This window comes from Carassius auratus, unplaced genomic scaffold (genome assembly GCF_003368295.1).
Source record: "Carassius auratus strain Wakin unplaced genomic scaffold, ASM336829v1 scaf_tig00032227, whole genome shotgun sequence".
NCBI lineage: Eukaryota > Metazoa > Chordata > Actinopteri > Cypriniformes > Cyprinidae > Carassius > Carassius auratus.
This window is the reverse complement of record NW_020525985.1, coordinates 12305-31490: the sequence shown is the minus strand read 5'-3', so window position 1 is coordinate 31490 and position 19186 is coordinate 12305. Positions and strand designations below refer to the sequence as shown.

At 37.5% G+C, this 19186-nt stretch overlaps 2 protein-coding genes and 1 pseudogene across 2 annotated transcripts; 2 read left to right on the top strand and 1 right to left on the bottom strand.

The window, feature by feature from the left end:
• Window positions 1–4: 4 nt before the first annotated feature.
• On the top strand, window positions 5–4787 carry LOC113080842 (folliculin-interacting protein 1-like; annotated as a pseudogene).
• Window positions 4788–5158: 371 nt separating this feature from the next.
• LOC113080844 (zinc finger and BTB domain-containing protein 5-like) lies at window positions 5159–13951 on the top strand. The gene is made up of 3 exons (XM_026252898.1): window positions 5159–5908; window positions 6643–7689; window positions 8677–13951. The coding sequence occupies exons 2-3, from the start codon at window positions 6646–6648 to the stop codon at window positions 9685–9687; spliced, it is 2055 nt and encodes a 684-aa protein (XP_026108683.1). The 5' UTR covers window positions 5159–5908; window positions 6643–6645; the 3' UTR covers window positions 9688–13951.
• On the bottom strand, window positions 13796–17572 carry LOC113080845 (glyoxylate reductase/hydroxypyruvate reductase-like). The gene is made up of 9 exons (XM_026252899.1): window positions 17315–17572; window positions 16204–16334; window positions 16052–16124; window positions 15860–15976; window positions 15694–15782; window positions 15483–15587; window positions 15239–15374; window positions 14210–14340; window positions 13796–14119 (listed from the first exon to the last, which is right to left on the bottom strand). Exons 1-9 carry the CDS (start codon window positions 17473–17475, stop codon window positions 13998–14000), a joined length of 1065 nt encoding a protein of 354 aa, XP_026108684.1. The 5' UTR covers window positions 17476–17572; the 3' UTR covers window positions 13796–13997.
• Between the last annotated feature and the right edge of the window lie 1614 nt (window positions 17573–19186).

The window sequence follows — 19186 nt, the reverse complement described above, 5'->3', positions numbered from 1 at the left end:
TTTGCTGATGGAACACGGAGCCAAGAGCCAGTCAGTGATCTTTAACCTTTCGACTAAACATATTACTTCAAATCTTTAACCCTGTTCTTTTACTAGTACTGTGTAATCAAAGGGATAATTGGAAAATCAATTATTTGTTTCCATCACCATCACTGATCCTAAGCGTGTCAGGAAACACAATTGGCCAGGTGTGTCTGTGTGGCAGTCAGCTATCATGAACAACTTCCTCTTGATTGCCTTATCATGTTGAGTTCTGATAGGACACTCGTGAACTATTCCTCTCATTTTTGTCTAGGTTTCTCTCAGCTCTCCTTACTGCTGTTCTCACACATCACTTAGCATGGGTTCCCACAGTGATGCCCAGCAACCTGCCGCCAATCAGATCTGCCTGTCAGAAACCAGCCTCCCAGACGGTGGACCAGTTGGCTAAATCTCACCCGTACAACCCACTGTGGGCTCAGTTAGGTAAGAATGAATATAGACTGATAATAATTCATATTAAATGAATCATCAGTGTGGCAGCAGTGCAGAAACAGTTTCATATTATTTAGCACTTAAGTTATGAACAATAAAAAAATAAAAAATAAATATTAAGAAAAACTGATTCATAGAAGCAATTTCGAGTCTAAATAAATTGCAAAACAGTATAAACTATATATATATGTGTTTATGTATATTATATGTGTGTGTGTATATATTGAGCATTGCGTTAGCAGCGCAAAATGTTGTGGGTTCGATTCCCAGGGAAACACACACAAAAAAAAACTTAAAAAAAATGTTTAGCATGAATGCACTGTAAGTCGCTTTGGATAAAGCGTCTGCTAAATGCATAAATGTAAATGAAGGTCAAACTGTAATTGCCAGATCCTTTGTTGAAGACCCCTGGTCTACTTGCGGTCTCGTTTTTACAGAGATTTCATTTCCTTAATGACTAAACTTGACTTATTTGAACTTTCACTTTGAAAAAGTTTCAAAAAGAAAGTTTAAATGACTAGTCCTGCATATGTTTTAATTTGCAGTGATTCCCCAGTTTTATGTTGCTTGTTGTGTGTTGTTGTTCAGGTGATCTGTATGGTGCTTTGGGCTCTCCTGAGAGAGTGTGTCGAACAGTGGTTGTGGGACGCAGGAGGGAACTGGTTCAGCGAGTCTTGTATGTTCTGTCCTACTTCATTCGCTGCTCAGACCTGCAGGAACATGTGCAACCACAGATGGACAATCCAGCCAGTCCCTGCACCTCTCAAACCACTGATCCCACCCCTGAAAAAACCAGACCCTTAAAGCCTACTGCTTGTATTATGGAAACGAGTGAAAATCACTGAACTCAGACTTGGGTAAATGCTATTCCAGGCACCTCAGTAGAACTTTTTGACTGATACTAAATCAACCAGTCCATCCCCCAGCGTGGACTCGACCGCTGTCAGGCCTGAATTTACAGAAATGGCACAGGAATGTTTCGGAGAAGACAGTGACTCTGTTGGGGGCGGATTAGAGCACATTTTGGCCAATCAGAGTCCTCTTTTGCATCGGGTGCAGTTTCACATTGGCAGTCCCAGTGAGATGGCGAATTACGGACAACCCGGGGTCTGACTGGGGCAGGGTGGTGGACGCGGACTGGACAGGAAGTTGCATCAAAGGCTTTTGAGTGACATACAGAGGAACGAGAGCTCAGATAGTGCACTAGGTGACAGTGATGATGAGGAAGCATCGCTGCGAGAACTGTACGTGACTACAGAACAAAACGAGTACGAGTTACCTCTACCAAGGCAAGTGCAAACCAATTTTAACATGGACACTCTACTAATGTAAAGGGGTCATATGATGGGGTATTATATTATATTTGGTCCGAAAAGACCTTTTATATTGAAACTAAGATGCAAAACAGCTTCCTTGCAAACCATTGATGTAAGACATTTTAATACATTGGAACATATGATCGTTTATATCTATGTGTCAGTGTTTGCATTATATTCAGTGTTCAAAAACTCGGTCGACCCAGTTATGATGAGAAAATTAGATTCTATCTGCCCTTTGTTGTGAAAAGAGCCACGAGGACTGCACTAACCTAGTGTGTTTGTTTCTGTGTAGTTGTCTGGTAGAGAGTCGAGCCAATGTTAATCATTTTGGGCGTTCATTGCTGGGTGGGTACTGTCCTCAGTACATGCCTGACTTTGCCTTGCATGGCATCAGTTCTGATCTCAGGCTCAAACAGTGCCTCATGGCTGACCTCGAACACACTGTTCTCGTAAGTACAATTACATTTACAGTTAATACAGCAAATAGGAAAGGATTCATGTATGTTGAGTGTCATAAGCATGCTCTTGTTTTTATGTTTTGCATGTGTAATTAAATCTGATTTCTTGTTCAAAGTTTTAATTTTCACACAAAATGTCATATTTTTTAAATAGCCTACTGTAGAGTGAAGTATGCATCTCTTGTGTTTGTGCAGCATCCGGCGCTGGATGAACCAGTGGCCGAGGCTCTGTGTATCGTGGCGGATACAGATCGAATGAGTGTGCAAGTAGTGACGAGTCAAAAGCGTGTGTGTGAGGGCGGGCGGTTGGGCAGGGACGTGATGGTGTCCAACCTCGTACACACGCTCATCACATCAGTTCTGCAGCTTTATGCGCTCAACATCGCCTCCGACTTTGTAAGTATCCTTAACAGACACATACAGGCATCACACATGTCAAGTATGGTTATCTACACTAAACGGGGTCTATAAAGAAATTGATACTTTAATTCAGCAAGGGTGTGTTAAATGTATTAAAAATGATGGTAAGGTCTTTAACATTAATGCAAAAAATACTTTCTATTCATCAAAGAATCTTGAAAATAAAATATTACACTTCCACAAAAATATTAAGCAGCACAAATGTTTTCAACATAAATATAAAAAATAGTTTCTAGAGCACCAAATCAGCATAATGTTTTTTATAGAAAAGGATTCTGAAAATCCAGCTTTGCCAACACAAAAAAAGCTTTTTTAAAATAGAATAAAAAATTAATACTGTTTTACTTGGGTTTCTATTTTTTTGTGTGTGTGTGTGTGTGTGTGTATGTGTGTGCAAACATCATCTCAGTGTGTGATGCATCTGGAAGACCGGTTACAGGAGGTGTATTTTAAGAGTCGATCCTTGGCAGAATATCTGAGGGGACAAACCAGGGTCCATGTGAAAGAACTGGGGTTGACACTGGGGTAAGATCACACTACTCACTTACTCTGACTCTGATCCTACACTTTAAGCAACTGTATGTACTTTTCTTTTAGCATGAATTATCAAAATCATTCTGATGGTACACTAACTTCTAATAAGGCTTCTGTTTGATCTCACACTAAGTTTGGCAAGCATGTCCTAAATTCAGTGGAAATGCATGTGTAAAACTATGCCCTGTTATTACGACAGTCTGATTGTGCCACAGTATAAAAAGGTAATTCCTGCTAGAATTTTGCATTCTTTTTATCTCATAATTAAAAAAAAAAATGTCTCTGAATTCTGAGTTCTGAGAATAAAGAAATAAAAAAATTTAATCGTGACGTTTATATCACAGTTCTGAGAAAAAAGCCATTATTGCGAAATATAAACTCATCGCAATTACCTTTTATTTATGTTTATTCTGATGTAAACTCATGGCAGAAACAACCTTCCATAGAATTCCACTCACTGTAGCGTACTCTAATGTACACAAAACGACATACGGTTGCTTTAAGTCATGCATTTTGGTAATCATTAATGCATAAAGCGTGAGAAGAAATGTGCAAATGTATACATTTATCCATTTCTTTTTCAGGATTGAGTCCAGTGACATTCCATTGGTTGCCGCAGTGGCCAGCACACACTCGCCCTACGTGGCCCAGATCCTTCTTTAAATAGACCATGCAAGATTTATTACACTTTTAGGACCAATCAAAATGTGTTCCTGTTCTGCGTGGACCAGCAAGGATCTGACCACTATCAGATGACCACACCAATCATGATGCACTGTGCTCGACAACCAATCAGAGCCTACACCCAGCCTTAATATGCCAATCAGAATGCATGGTTTGTCCAGCTGACTGTCTTTTCGGTGTATGTAGGTACAAATGTGTATGCTTTAATCTCAGAAAGCTGAGAACGTTTACAGAATGGGGGAAGAGGTAGATTGGAGTGTGATATTAAACTGTTACTGTTCCTCACTGGTCAGTCCACAGATCGTGGATTACAGTATTAATCTGGTGCTACTATTGTGTCAAAGGCTTACTAAAGCACACGCACACTTTTGCGCTCTGTCCTTGTGAATGCTTTGTTTCTTTCAGTGCTGTATTGCACTGACAGACAAGTGTCACAGCAATAGAACCCCAGGTTTGTGACACTAGAAATAAAATACTTTTTTTTTTTTATTGTTCCACTTTAAAGACCTAGAGAAAGATGGTTATTTTTGATATTTTCAAAGAATATTCTACCTCCAAGTAAAAGATCTGAAAGTGGCCTGTTGTGAATTTATGGGATTGAATGCTGTGTGCAGGTATTGTCATTGAGTATATACTTAAAAGCTGCATTTCGGATTGAAACAAGCCTGTTTTACATGTCTCTAGTGTATTTCTGTACTAAAAGTAAATGTAAAATTGTCTTGCATTTTTATAATTTTTTTTTATCGAGGTTGAACTTTTAACACTAAGGTTTTGCCACTTTCAGTAGTCTCTTGTTTTTCTTTTGGTCTGTTTTGTGCATGGTGTTTACACGTATGGTTGAATGCAGTTGTCTATGACAATAGGAATAAATTAAATAAATTGTCAAGAACTTGATAACTCTGTATTTTGTAATTGTATCTTCTTTTTCATGGTCCAGTTTGATATTAGATTATGATAGCAACCTTATATAGAGTTAAAGTTATCTTTGTGGTTCGTTTGTTGACAATCAGTCAGTTTGAACTATGATTTTGAATCAGTGAAACTAATAGGTCTCATTAATTTCTGTGGATTAATTGTATTTTTTAGGGAGGTGTATGAAGTTCAAACTCATGTGTTTTTTGGAAGTAAATTGCTACTAGTTTTAATGAGATATTACTTAAATTCTAATTAATTGGAGTGGTAAATAGATTTTTAGTTACCAAAATAAAGTGATGCAGCATCATTAAGAAAAAACATGATCTTACAATGAACAAAAATATATTTATAAATATGAATATACTTAATATAAATTATACATTTAGACACGATTAACACCAAGATACATTTAAGTTGTGCAGAAGAAGACATTTGTAACAATTTTGTATTGAATACAGAACATGAGGATGAGTCGATGATGATAACATCTTTTATTTTTTGGGTGACCAATAATAGCTTTAATGTTTGTTAATGTTCATAATTACATATTTTAACACGGTCTACAAAAATAACGAAATGCTTATATAATATGTACCTGTCTTTTTTTTTCTTTTTTCTGTTTTTTTGATACTCAAGAAGTTTAATACTTTTTCTAACCAGCTACTCTTTTTGTTCACTATCTGATATCTTTATTTTTGCTTAATGTTACGATTTGATACTTTTCCCACCTCACTCGGCTTACTCATAATAAATAAAGGTAGATACATTGAGGATAGGTTGGGGTTTTGTCCATAATTTAATTATGTTAACCCAGTATTCTTCAAACTATCATATTTTGTGCTCTACAGAAGACAGACATAAGGGTAAATGGTCTAAATCACTCTTTGTCCATGCACTCGAGCGTTATTGACACTCTCCAGTACAGCAGGTGGCGCTATGGACTGGTTTAATCAGCGCTTCCAGAGATGCTGCTTCCCGTGTCCTCTCCACACACAACAGGCCAGTGCCTCGGATAACTATCATGGACAGGTTTTACATGTATTTCTGGATGGTATCAGAAGACAAACCCGGGGTGTCTGAAGGCGTATGAAATAGATGTAAAAAGTAGGTGTGTTTTATTCTCATCTAAACAAAGAACTGCTATCAATTCACTCTCATATCCACATTTTCTTTCGCCGTCCTGATTTTATGCGATGTGTGTAAATATGACACCCATTCAAGCTCTACATAAACTCGCTCTTTGTTTTATTTTGCAGTACAGGAGGATTTATCGTGTTAAATAATGACTTTATGTTTGAAAATTATGTAAATTATGTATGTGTGTGTGTGTGTGTGTGTGTGTGTGTGTGTGTGTGTGTGTGTGTGTCTGTCTGTCTGTCTGTCTGTGTCTGTGTCTGTCTCTGACTGTGTATGTATGTTTGTATGTGTGTGTGTGTGTGTGTATGTGTGTGTGTGTATATATATATATATATATATATATATATATATATATATATATATATATATATATATATATATGTAAATTGATTTTAATTATCTGTGTCTTGTCACTGTTGTTCTGTTTGTTCTGTGGAAACTTCTGTCACCGAAACAAATTCCTCGTATGTGTAATAAAGCTCTTCCTTATTCTGACTTTACCACTTACAGTATTCACCTTAGTTACAGCAGAATTGTAAGGTAGTGCTTACAATAACCTAAAGTTACCCTGTTACCTCCTTTTCATTGCTGCCAAAGTTAAACATGGCTCCACCCTGACTAAAGTCTGTACTTCACGTCCGATTTTGTTTGGGCATTAAATATTCCCTCATCTTAGTCATCTATTCTTCATTGGTCCTCAGGTCATGGATTTCCCGGGACATTTTGAGCAGATCTTCCAGCAGCTGAACCACCAGCGGCTGCATGGACAGCTGTGTGACTGCGTGATCACGGTTGGCAGCCGTCATTTCAAGGCCCACCGTGCCGTGCTGTCCGCCAGCAGTACGCATTTCCGAGCTCTGTTTACTGCTGCTGAAGGAGACGCCAGTACGAGGATGATCCATCTGGACTCAGAAGTGGTGACGGCTGAAGCGTTTGCTGCACTGATGGACATGATGTACACATCCACGCTGATGCTAGGAGAGAGTAACGTCATGGATGTCTTGCTGGCCGCTTCTCATCTGCATCTGAACACTGTGGTGAAAGCTTGTAAGCACTACCTTACAACTCGCACTCTACCCATGTCTCCCCCGGCAGACCGTGGTGGTCAGCATCACGCCGAGATGCAACAAGCAGTAGCTGCCAACTCTCATCTCCAGCGCTCATTTCTGCTGCAACAGCTCGGCCTGAGCCTGGTCAGTTCTGGGGGAACAGGGACCGGGAGGAGAACAGGTTCAGCATGCGCTAGCGGGTCGGTAGATCAGCATGGTTCTCATCCAACATGCCGTTTCCTGAAGCGCAAACAGCCCTTGTCCCTGATCGCTTCGGAACAGGGGAGGCCACGCCTCTCCTCGCAGGTGCAGGGGATTGTGGGGCAATCAGAGGGGCGTGTGGGTGGAGAGAAGCTTCTGTCTCCAGATTCTCACGGTAAAATAGTGGATGAGGTCGTGGCTGGGGTTGATGGAGGTTTACTAGACCACGATGAGTATCGAAGGGGACTGACCCATGAAGACGTGCAGCTTCCCACTCAGTCAGATGGAGGGAGGGGAGCAGGACTGGAAAAAACGCTGCTGTTGCCGCGTAAAGAGGAATACCCGGATACGAGCCATCACCATAGCGAAGGGATGAAGATAAAGAATGGAGGTGAGGAAGAAGAGGAGCAGCAGCAGCACATGCAGGTCGTGGTCAAGGCTGAGCCAATGAGTTCACCCGAGGCTGTCGATGAGACTAGTGATGTCACGAGTGACCAGGTAATTGTTTTTGAGATTAAGCTAGTGGGACTGTAACGGATCTATTTTTTTACTGATTTGTGAGTGTTTAGTTAGTATTTTGCTACCTAAATTGTCCCAAACTGCATGCCTCTCCATTTTGGAAAAGTAGAATTAGATTTATGTCAATTTTCAAGAGGCAATGCTGTGTTAATGATCATAATCAAGATTTTCTCTTTTTTATTTATCAATTGCTATTTTCATTTTTATGTTAAAAACATGTACACTACCGTTCAAAAGTTTGATTTTCTTTCTTCTTATTCTGCAAGGAGACCAAAAGTCACAGTAAAGACCTTTACATTGCTATTAAAAAATATATATAAAAAATGCTGTTCTTTTGAATTCTGTGCTTAATAAAGTATTCTGAAAAAGTCCTTAATTTTCCAAAATAATATTAAGCAGCAAAAAGAGGTTTTAACGATAACATTCTTGAGCACCAAATCAATGTTTAGAATGATCTGACATTTATTTGAATAAAAAACATTTTAAAATATATTAAAAATGATGTGGAATTTTAATAATATTTCACAGTATTTCTGTTTTTGACTATTTCTGATTTAACCTAGTCTTGGTGAGCATAGAGACATCTTTTAAAAATGTTACAAAAATTTTACAGACCCAAACAAAAGAGCTAATTTTACAATATATTCAAGTTTTTTTCAGTTCAGGTTTATTTGTATAGTGCTCTTTACGATACAAATCATTGCAAAGCAACTTACCAAAAATTAAGTTTATACAATATTTACAATACATTTGTTTAATTTTATTGCTGCTTCAAAATATATTATTGAAACTATTATTAGTATTGCCAGTTTTAAAGAGTTCAGCTTTTAGCCGTTCTACTAGAGTCGTAGAGTTACACACATTGCCTATGCAGGAATGAGTTGCATGGGAGTGTTACTAAGCTGGCAGAAAGGTAAACTCACTTGCATTGAAAAGGGGCTTTGTAAATACTCGATGTTCCCTCAGGTGGAGCCAGCTGGAGAAAAGCTGGAGCTGAGTCCAGAGGGCAGTGAGCGCAGCTACTCTGATCCCCAGCCCAGCTCTGAGCTGCTGATTAAAGGAAACAAGGGCTTAGGAGCACCAGAAGACAGAGGAAGAGGAGAGCAGCTCTCCTGCAGTGATGCTCTGGAGTCCTCCGGAGTTTCCAGTTTCCTCAGCACAAAGGCCTTTGCTGGCAGAGGGGCGTCATCTAACCTTGCTTATAGTGTTGACAATATTCCCAACACTACAACTGGAGAGTTTCAAGCAGACCACGATTCTGCTCACTTCTTCCTCCCAAACGATTCCATCAGCACTTCATCTTCCTCTCTGCAGCTCTTTCCAGGCGATGCACAGGTCTGCTCTGACCTGCAGCCAGAGTCACTTCTTCTGCGGCCGCTGCATGATGGAACAGCATCATCCTCTTCATTAGCAACGTCCCGTGGTGGATCGGTGGACCAGCTCGCGCTTGAGTTCCAGCGAAACATTTTGGGAATACAGGCCTTCCCTCATTCATCCAGGGGTGGCGGTGGAGGGTGCCAAGCATACAGGCGCATCACTCCCAAAGGTGCTTCAATGCTTACAGACAGCCCTCAGCAATTTGCTGCCTCCTCATCCTCTTCCTCCTCAATGCTTCTCAATGGAGTAAACTTTGAGGGTTCCGTCCCCGCAGGTCAAAACGACGGCAGCTCAAACTTGAACCCGCTCCCCCGGTTGACAAGAGCCTCTGCAGATGTTCTGTCAAAATGTAAAAAGGCACTTTCCGAGCACAATGTGCTAGTGGTTGAAGGTGCAAGGAAGTACGCCTGCAAGATCTGCTGTAAGACGTTCCTCACTCTGACGGACTGCAAGAAACACATCCGAGTTCATACGGGAGAGCGGCCGTACGCCTGTCTGAAATGCGGCAAACGCTTTAGTCAGTCCAGTCACTTGTACAAGCACTCAAAAACAACCTGCTTACGATGGCAGAGCAGCGGTATGTCTAACGGCCTGCTCTAATTCAACACGATCGCAGGCACGAGCTCACTCCTCTTATTCTACTGAATGAGATGATCATCCACCTTTATAGTAGCTATAGGAACTGTTTTAGGTGTTTCATGACTGTAGTATGTTAACATGCCATTTTTGTTTTTTACTAAATGAAGGGAAGGTTCACTCAGAGATGTTATACTAAACTTGACTTAAAGATAAAGTGTTTGCACATTCTTTTGGTTGTTGTTCATTCAGTAAACATCAGTGGGCGCCAGTGTTTTTTGTGGACAAATTCTTCAGAATACTTTCTTTTGTGTTCTGAAAGTAAGTCATACAGGTTTGGAACGACATGAGGGTGAGTAAATGATAACATATTGTTCATGTTTGGGTGGACTATCTGTTTAAGTTTCACTGTGAGGTGTTTTTAATTGAATATGGAGATGGAGATGTCTGCTTTAAGTGTTGCACGCAGATGTCAGAACATTAGTGGCTGAATCAAATGTTATGAGAATAGAAGCTTTGATGTCAGAATTGAACTTGCGGCTGTGTAGCTAATCTATTTTAGCTTCTAATGTTTTCTGTTTATTTTGATCTGAAGCTTCAAAAGGAGAGTTAAGAAAGGTTAAGAACCACTGCTTTAAGCTTTGTTCCAAAACCAAGCGAGCAGTCTGGCTGTTTACTGCCTATATAACTGAAACTTCACATTGGAAAATTTGGAAGGAACATGAGCAGTTGTTCTGCGTGCCACACATAGTGCTTATTTGTTGCTTTCACTTGTGAAACTTTTTGTGTTCCTCCAAGAAACCTATCATTTTATTAATAAGAAAATATCATTACTTACAGTTGATTGCAAAGGAGTTTGACACAAAATCCATTTCAATGAATGCTAATGGCAGCTTTTTTTGGGCATCCAAGTCTCAATCCGATCAAATTGTAAAATTAAATCTCAAAACTGCTTGCCACATAACGTTTCAAATCAGCAACAAAATCTGACCAACAAATGTTTTTTTTTTTTATTATACTCAAAAAGCTTATATTAAGGTTGTGTCTGGATACTGACTCTTTCTGTGGCAACCAGAGATCCTAACAGCCATTTTACCAATTGGCTCTTTTATTTAGAAGGTGGCACTTATTCCACCAAGTTTTTAATTGCACTCATAATAATTAGTTCACTTTCTCGTATGTCTAAAATATTTGGTTTGATGTTAGAATATTGCGAAGCTTACAGTGTGATTACACACTATTTTAGGGTAAATATTTTTTGATAAATATTTTTAATGAGTATTTTAAGTGTATTTATTATCATGCATTTTAAATCCCTTTTTCCCACTGAACTTTGCACAATGCATTCTAGCATTGCCTTCATTGTACGGGATATATGTGATGCTGCTTTATAATTTGGCCAGCACCAAATTCCTTATGGTTCAGTCTTCAAATCAAGAGAATGGCAATGATGCCTTAAATGTTACCTCGGTTGTCAGCTTGCAAGGTTTTGGCACACCGCTAATATGCAGATGAGTAGCCTAACAGAATCACTACTGTTACACCTTTACTGTTAGAAGTAGTAAAAATAAATATATATATTTCGGTTATAAGATAAATGTTGACCATATTTGGAAATACAGCAGAATTGACATTGTTACCTCAGTTTAACTAAACTAATAAACACTTGGTTTCTTGATTGTCAATTGACACCTAATGATTAAACACACCGTGGTGTTTTCTATGGACAGTAATCATTCTGTCAATATTCTGAAAATATGTATAATATATTCCCTTTTGCACAGAAGAGGTATATGTTTTTACTAAAGCACTGTGTAAATGTACCGGTTTCTGTTGTATTTGGATTTGCAGATAAAAGTCATAAACCAAGCACTGCATAGAAGGACATTCAGCCTGACATTCTCAGAGCGTCCTCTGTTTTTTTCTCAGTTAAAGCTTACATTGATGCCTCTGTGGCTGAAAATACAAAGTTCTGTCATTAAACTCTAGATGGCACAGACCAATAGTTCCCAACTCAATCTGATATAATCACATCATTATACACATGGCACAGCTGATTGGTTCCTTTTCCTAACAGCAGCCAATGAGCTTGCTGCTCAGAATTCAAATACTTGGCTAGTTCTTCCTGTAGCAGGGGCAGAGCACTTCAGAAACCCTCCACCCTCCCCAGCTCCACCTGTATAGACCTGCTACTTTTCAAAATGCATTTTAAAAATAAACCGTGATTTGATGTAAATGAAAATAGATGTTCAGTCACTGTATTAGTGGTTATGGATACTGTTAGAGGTAATATAACAGTCTTGTCATATACTGTGTGATGTCTGAGTGTTGTCTTGTGTGATGTGTTTAATGATGTACTGAGAGTCAGAGTCCTTAAATATTCAAACGAAGTGTAGCCGTTAAGATTTAGAAGCTGCTTTTATAAACCTTCCTACCTGTAAATAAGCTGTTACTGCAGAATTTTAGCGTTGTATTTATGTCATCTTTTATTTGATTGTAATAATGATTTTGCCTTTATAATAAATATTGCCGCTCTTTGAAATCTTGTTAAATTGGATGGACTTAAAGATCCTAAATATATATAAAATTATAACCTACCCCCTTATGAAAGACTATAAATTAATCCAAAATAAAATTAGAGACATATAAGTCTAATTTATGGTACTTTATTTAATTTTTGAGTGGTGTTGTTTTATTTGCATGAATGTTGACACTTGAGTGTTCATGAAAAAGTTGTGTTACAACACTCCTAATATGTGACCCTGGAACACAAAACCAGCTTTAAGTTGCTGGGGTATATTTGCACCAATAGCAAAAATAATAGCCATCATATGGGTCAAGATTATTCATTTTTCTTTCATGCCAAAAATCATTAGTAAAGCAAAGATCATGTTCCATAAAGTTATTTTGTAAAATTCCTCCCGTGAATATATCAAAAATTCATTTTTGATTAGTAATATGCATTGCTAACAACTTCATTTAGACAACATTTTTTAAAGGTGATTTTCTCAGTATTTCGATTTTTTCTTTTTTGCACCATCAGATTACAGATTTCCAAATAGTTGTACATCAGCCACATATTATCAGATCCTAACAAACCATACATCAATGGAAATCTTATTCAGATGATGTATAAATCTCAGTTTTGAAAAATTGACCCTTATGGTTTTGTGGTCCAGGGTCACATATAATCAGCAAATATTCTGTGCATATCAAAAATCCAAAACATGTTTGAAACTCATAATTTACTCATTAATTGTCAAACAGCAGTTGACCTTAAATGTATGTGCATATGTGTTAAATGTAACTAATTATACAGGACTTTTTCTTTAAATTACCTGAATCACAATGGAAGTAAATCCAACTGCCTTATTTGATTTTTTTTAAATTGATACTCAGATCTAGAGATACCATAAGTGAATGAATTAATGTGAGTCTGTGTAATGGCTGTGAATCGCACATTGTTAGAGCACTCATTTTTTCCACTGGCTTAAAGAATAATTAAGTGAATAAAGTCATGAAGAATGCTATTCATTCAGTCTGTCTTTTCATCCATGTATTAGTCTTATTTGAAAAGGGACGACTAAAAAGTTCCAAACTGGCCACATATTTAAGGACTTGCATGGATCTCAGTAGTGTTTGCTCTTTGTAGATGATTGATCTCAGCCTGTGAACCTTGCCTGTGTGCTCACAAACACTGGGCTTTTGATGTTACAACACAAACGTGGGTTCAGCATTGTTATTCTTTTAAAGGAATATTTCATCTAAAAAAGACAGTTCTGTCATTATGCTATATGCTTTTTTTAAACCAAGCCACAGTCCATGTACTCCAGTTTGCTTCTCATTTGTTTGACATTTATGTTGTACTTTTGACATTTATAGGCTCATTTTTAATATTTTTTGAATGGATGCAGGATATACAAGTTATTGGCCAATGATAGACTATAGGTATCGGTCAATATTTCATTATTAATTGTGATGCTCATTTTCTATATTTATGCAAAGCCATCAATTAACACAATAGATCAACACTTATGTTCAAAACCACTAATAATCAAAAACGCTGTTATAAGTCATCTTTAGCACAACTCAAAATGCATATCCATTTGTAACATTGAAAATGATTATTTTGTTAATTCAAAATTATAGACTGGCTCTTTATTGGTAATTGGCTTTAACATGTCAATACTTAATTTGTCTTTTTTTTTAGACAGTTGTGGTCACTATGAGCTGTTCTCGTATGGAAAATATCTGTGTGAAGATTTTTCAGATGTTCTCTGTGTCCCATAAAAAAAAAAAAAAAAAAATCTAAATTCTAATTTGGTGGTCCAGTTCTACAGCTTGAGTTCTTTAGGCATGGGTTCTCCTCTGAGTCCAGCCAGCAGGTTGTTGGCAGCAAGAGCAGACATGGAGTTCCGTGTCGTGTAGGAAGCACTGGCAATGTGGGGAAGAATCACTGCAAATTCAAACATGGAGACACAGGTTTTTTTCAGGAAACACCTTCCAAATATTTTACTAAAATGCATGAATGCATGTGCATGCTTACCGCAGTTTTTGAGTGTGAAAAGAGGATGGTGTGTGGGCAGCGGTTCAGGGTTGGTGACGTCCAGCCCGGCTCCAGCGATCAGACCGGTGGACAGGGCTTCATACAGGTCCTCCTGATTAACCACGCCTCCTCTTTACATTAACAACACAAACAGAAGCATGCAGTGAAGTGCCAAGAGTCACTAGTGTACTGTGGCTTATGTTCATTTGATGTTAATGGTATAAACAGTTTATAAACAGCCTTTTATATTTACAGCCGTTTTTTATTATTTTGATTTTTATATATACTGTAAGAAAAAAGAAAAAGCTACAAGTAATTTTCTGCCAGGATGTTAACACAGTACATTGTGCCCAATTCTTACAGACTTTTCTTGGAGTGTAAGGCAGGGATGTGCAACTTCAGTCCTGGAGGGCCACTGTCCTGCAGAGTTTAGCTCCAACCATAAACAAATACTGGATATGTAGAAAGCTACAGGCAGGTGTGTTTGATTAAGTTTGAAGATAAACTTGCCCAGCCCTGTTAAAGGTGTATTAAACATGCACATATGCCCTGCACCTTATACCCTATATAGAGATTATACTTTATGTGTCAAATGCTCAGTTTCAAGTGGTATTCACTGCAAGACAGAAACAGTGTGCTGAACCTTAGATTTATGTATAATGATTAGCTAATTTTGCTATCTATCTATATATATATATATATATATATATATATATATATATATATATATATATTCATTTCATAAAACTTCACAAGATTCAAGTTTTGCAGCATTTTATTAATTTAGGTTAATGTGTCAGTATACTATTGTTCATTGTTAATTCATAATGAAAATTGTGTTTTTGTTACTTAAAATCAAATATGAATACTACATCAAAAACTTTAACTGAACTAAAATAGGTTTCAATTACATATTTTAAAAACTAATAAAAATAAACAACAATAAAAAAATCGAATTAATAATATTAATATATACTAGAATGCTACATAAATAATTAAATAACAGTGGAAAGGATGTCTTAGTGCTACCTGCTTGTGTTGATGAAGATGGCGTTTTTCTTCATCTTGGAGAAGAGATTCCAATCGCAAATGCCATAAGTCTCTGGAGTCAGAGCACAGCATATGGCCAGGAAATCAGACTGTTTGGCCAACTCATCTAAAGAGACTAAAACACACACACACACACACACAGAGACACACAGTTCATTTTTTCGCTACCTTTCTGACTCCAACTGTCATGAAGGTTCTGTGAAGTTTTCTGAGATTTTCCCACCATATTCGGCCTCTATCATATTTGCGAGCTCAGGTCTCGGTGCCACATCTGTGTAGATGAACTTTTTCACTTTAAACGGCTTGAGACGCTCAGCAATAGCCACACCTACCCAGCACAGACACACATACTGTGAATTAATCCGACATATTATGATCCCCATCTAAAAAATGATTCAGAAATTATATAGTCATAAAACCATCCTACTCCTTACCAATCCTCCCCAGACCCAAGATGCCAACTGTGCTGTCTGCTAGTTCGTGTCCACACAGCCATAAAGTTCTCCATGTTCCCCAGCCACCTCTAAACACAAGTATAAATCAGTATGCGTCAGTGCATGATTAACTAGCAAATGTGTAAGTTTTGATGGTTATTAGTACGTTTTAGCCTCATGTGTGGCCTCAATGAGTCTTCTGGACGTAGCGAGCAGCAGGGCAACTGTCAATTCAGCAACGGAATCAGTCAGAACATCCGGAGTATATCCTACACGGATTCCCCTGGAAAACACACAAGCCGAGTCATCAAGGCAGAGTTAAAGAAATTCACATCAAAATTTTACTCATGTAACTGACCATTTCTTGAGCTCATCCAGAGAAAGATGATCAAAGCCCACTGACATAGTGCTGACGACTTTTAGATTTGGACCTGCATTATTGAGACATACATTCATTACGTCACTGCGTTTGTCCTGATTGGTTTCACTGATCGTGCATCGCAAGCTAACCTGCAGCATTCAATAGCTGTGTGTCAATCTTCTCTGTGAGCACACACAGTATTCCTTCGCAACCTTTGACCTTTTTCAGCAGCTCCACTCGGGGCACAGGGTCATCAGAGTCCCACATCTCAAACTGCACCCTGGGATTGAGAACTTAATTAAACGAACATCTTGGATGAAATGGGAGTGAGTAAATTATTAGGAACATTTTGTTCTGGAAGTGAACTAATCCTTTAAATAGTGAAAGAAAGATGTGAAAAGAGCAGATAAATGATTTACATGTAAGTAGCAGTCCACAAACTTCCAAAACAGAAATGGCAGATCAACAAGAGACAGACTTTTTGGATTCCTTTAACCCTGAAAATGTTATTTTTTGTTTCTTTACTGTTTTCAAATCTGCATATAAATGAGTCTTCAGCTGAGCAGAAGTCAGCCATCAGCTGAGAAATCAAGTCTTTCATTTAGAAAAAAATGAAACTTATGAAGGTCTTGGTTATTCATTACACCTAATGAATTAAATAACATTTAACTGACATGAACTAGTAGTGAGAAATATTTATTAATCTTTATAAATGTTAGTTAATAAAAGTAGCTAAAAATTTTCAGTTCATGTCGGTTTACAGTGCATAATGTTAAAAGCTGCAATTTTGATCTGAAATGAAGTGTATTAGTAAATGTTTAAGCTTAATAAATGCTATAGAAGTAAGCCAAAGTTCATTGATAATTAATGTATGTTAACTTATGTTACAAGTTAAACCTTAATGTAAAGTATAGGCTATTGCCACATGTTGTGTTGCTCCACCAATATTCATTTTACAGTACACTACATGTACTCACAGTGCAGCATACTTAAGAAAGTACTGGGTAATATAAGGGCACTAGTCTATAGGGGTATTGGGTCAGGTTTATTACCTGCTTATTACCCATTTGTTGTAGTTAATATAATAAGAATAAAGTGTAGCAATACATGCGGAACTGGACCGTAAAATAAAGTGTTAGCCAATTTTGTTATGGTATTTATAATCTTTGTCACGTCAAATAATACCTTTTTTTGGCAAATAACAACGGCGGAACACATTTTAAGAAAGTAGTTGGCGTTTAAATGGCTGTTTAAACCTACTGTCCGGATTTGCGGAGAATGTCCAGTCCGTCCGGAGGCACCTTGCGCGTCACATACACTTTCGGTAACGTGGACATCGCGCGATTAAATCCGGTGACGGTACACGGGGAGATTCTCTGCAGTCTCCCGAGCGCTGTTCTTGTGCACCACATTACGAGCATTATCAGTCAATTCAGGGATCTGAAGCGACAGGGCTGTGTGTGGACAGTTTGGGGAGGAAACGAATGGGTGGTCGGTCTCTCCACACAACACCAGCCAGAGAGCACATATGTCAGATAAATATGTGTTTTGTTTGTATATTTGCTTTTACATTCCAAAGTACCATAACTAATCACAACACACGGTACATGCGTCTCAAGTTCTGCTATCTGTGGTATTGATTTTGTTTCAGTCAATCATTAATCAGGGTCACAAGTAAATGTTTATTTTAATGAATGAAAAATATTAAAATGCACTTTAACCAATGTGGAAAAAAGCACGAATTTAAAACTAAATAATTGAATGCAAATAGAACAAAATATGCTTAACTTAACCTGTTTATAAGAACTCATCAAAATAACAAAACACTAAATAAAAAGTGTTCCAGTGATATAACCCCTGTCAGATGTGTTTCTGAATCCATAATTTGGAGTATTGTAGTTCAAGGATTTATATGCAACTGAGTCAAGAATGTGTGTGAATGAAGGTTTTTGGTCAATGGTTGACAGCTCTCTCTGTCAGTACAAACAGACTTTTGTCCTTCTGACCGAACCAGACGGTCTTGTGCTGAAACACTGAGAATAAATAAAAGAACACCAGCTTATTGCACATCAAGCATCCCCAAACTCTGTGAGTTAAACAGTTCAAAACACCCTCAGAGGAATGAGCTTCTGTAAAGAATATATTGTATAAGCTTAATGTTTCAAATAATATTTTGTCAGAACACACAGCTATTTTTAAATGACAGAAATTATGGAGAAAGACGCTTTAGGAATTTATTATTGTGTACATTTTTTTTTTTTTTTTTTGAAAGTCAGTTTCTTACGCTAATATCCTTTCATCACATCAGTCAGTCATTTGTTATATTAAAATAACTTGTTCTGATAATACACCTCATGTATTAAAAACACAATCAGGTTTTACCCCAAACAAACAGCACTTAAACAATGATATAAAATAAATCCTAACATTTTACGAAGTGAATGTCTGCAAACGTTTATTCAGGGAGAACTGTACAAAATGTGCACCTTTGAGATCAAGCGCGTGACGTGACGTCATCACCACTCGCATCATAAATAAAAGCGAAAGTAACTGTTCAGATTTGTTTCAGATTTGATATTTCGCCATTTATTATGTCGGAATCGATTCTATACGTGGTATAAAGTGTTTATGACATAAATTAACGTGTAGTTATAGCTACTTGATAAAAAGGTGGAGGATGTTTTTTTTATGTTTTAAATGTTTTTTTTAAATGATTCAAAGTGACTTTACAGGTGACTTACGCATTCTTTTTTTCACTGATGGATGAATTAGTTCTTTGATATGTGTTTGATATTTTTCATTTTTCATTGGTAATCACATGCACATAATTTCTTTTGTGTTTCATTTTTTTTTTAGCATTAATATACGATTATCATTGTGTGTTTGATTTCCATCCAGAGTCAGTGGTTTAGATCAGATTCTTTATCATGGATGACACACAAACATACAGAGATGAAGATTTTTCTCAAGGATGCAGGTAGGGCTGTTTTGAATAAACAAATAAAATCATAGAAGATGATTTTCATTTTTGATGAAAAATGATTTTTAAAGACCTTATGGTAAAGTGATCATCATCATAGAAGGTTAAATTTTAGTCAAAAGAGATCAGAACCAGAGCCCTGCTGTGTGTCT

Bases quoted from the DNA above. Each gene is read 5' to 3' on its own strand.
- LOC113080845 (XM_026252899.1), bottom strand. From the start codon at position 17,475: ATGCTCGTAATGTGGTGCACAAGAACAGCGCTCGGGAGACTGCAGAGA. The intron at 16,125-16,203 runs GTTAGCTTGCGA...TCAATAATGCAG, and splicing joins ACAGCTATTGAATGCTGCAG to GTCCAAATCTAAAAGTCGTC. The intron at 15,375-15,482 runs GTGGGAAAATCT...TGTGTGTTTTAG, and splicing joins TATGATAGAGGCCGAATATG to TCTCTTTAGATGAGTTGGCC.
- LOC113080844 (XM_026252898.1), top strand. From the start codon at position 6,646: ATGGATTTCCCGGGACATTTTGAGCAGATCTTCCAGCAGCTGAACCAC. The intron at 7,690-8,676 runs GTAATTGTTTTT...ATGTTCCCTCAG, and splicing joins GTGATGTCACGAGTGACCAG to GTGGAGCCAGCTGGAGAAAA.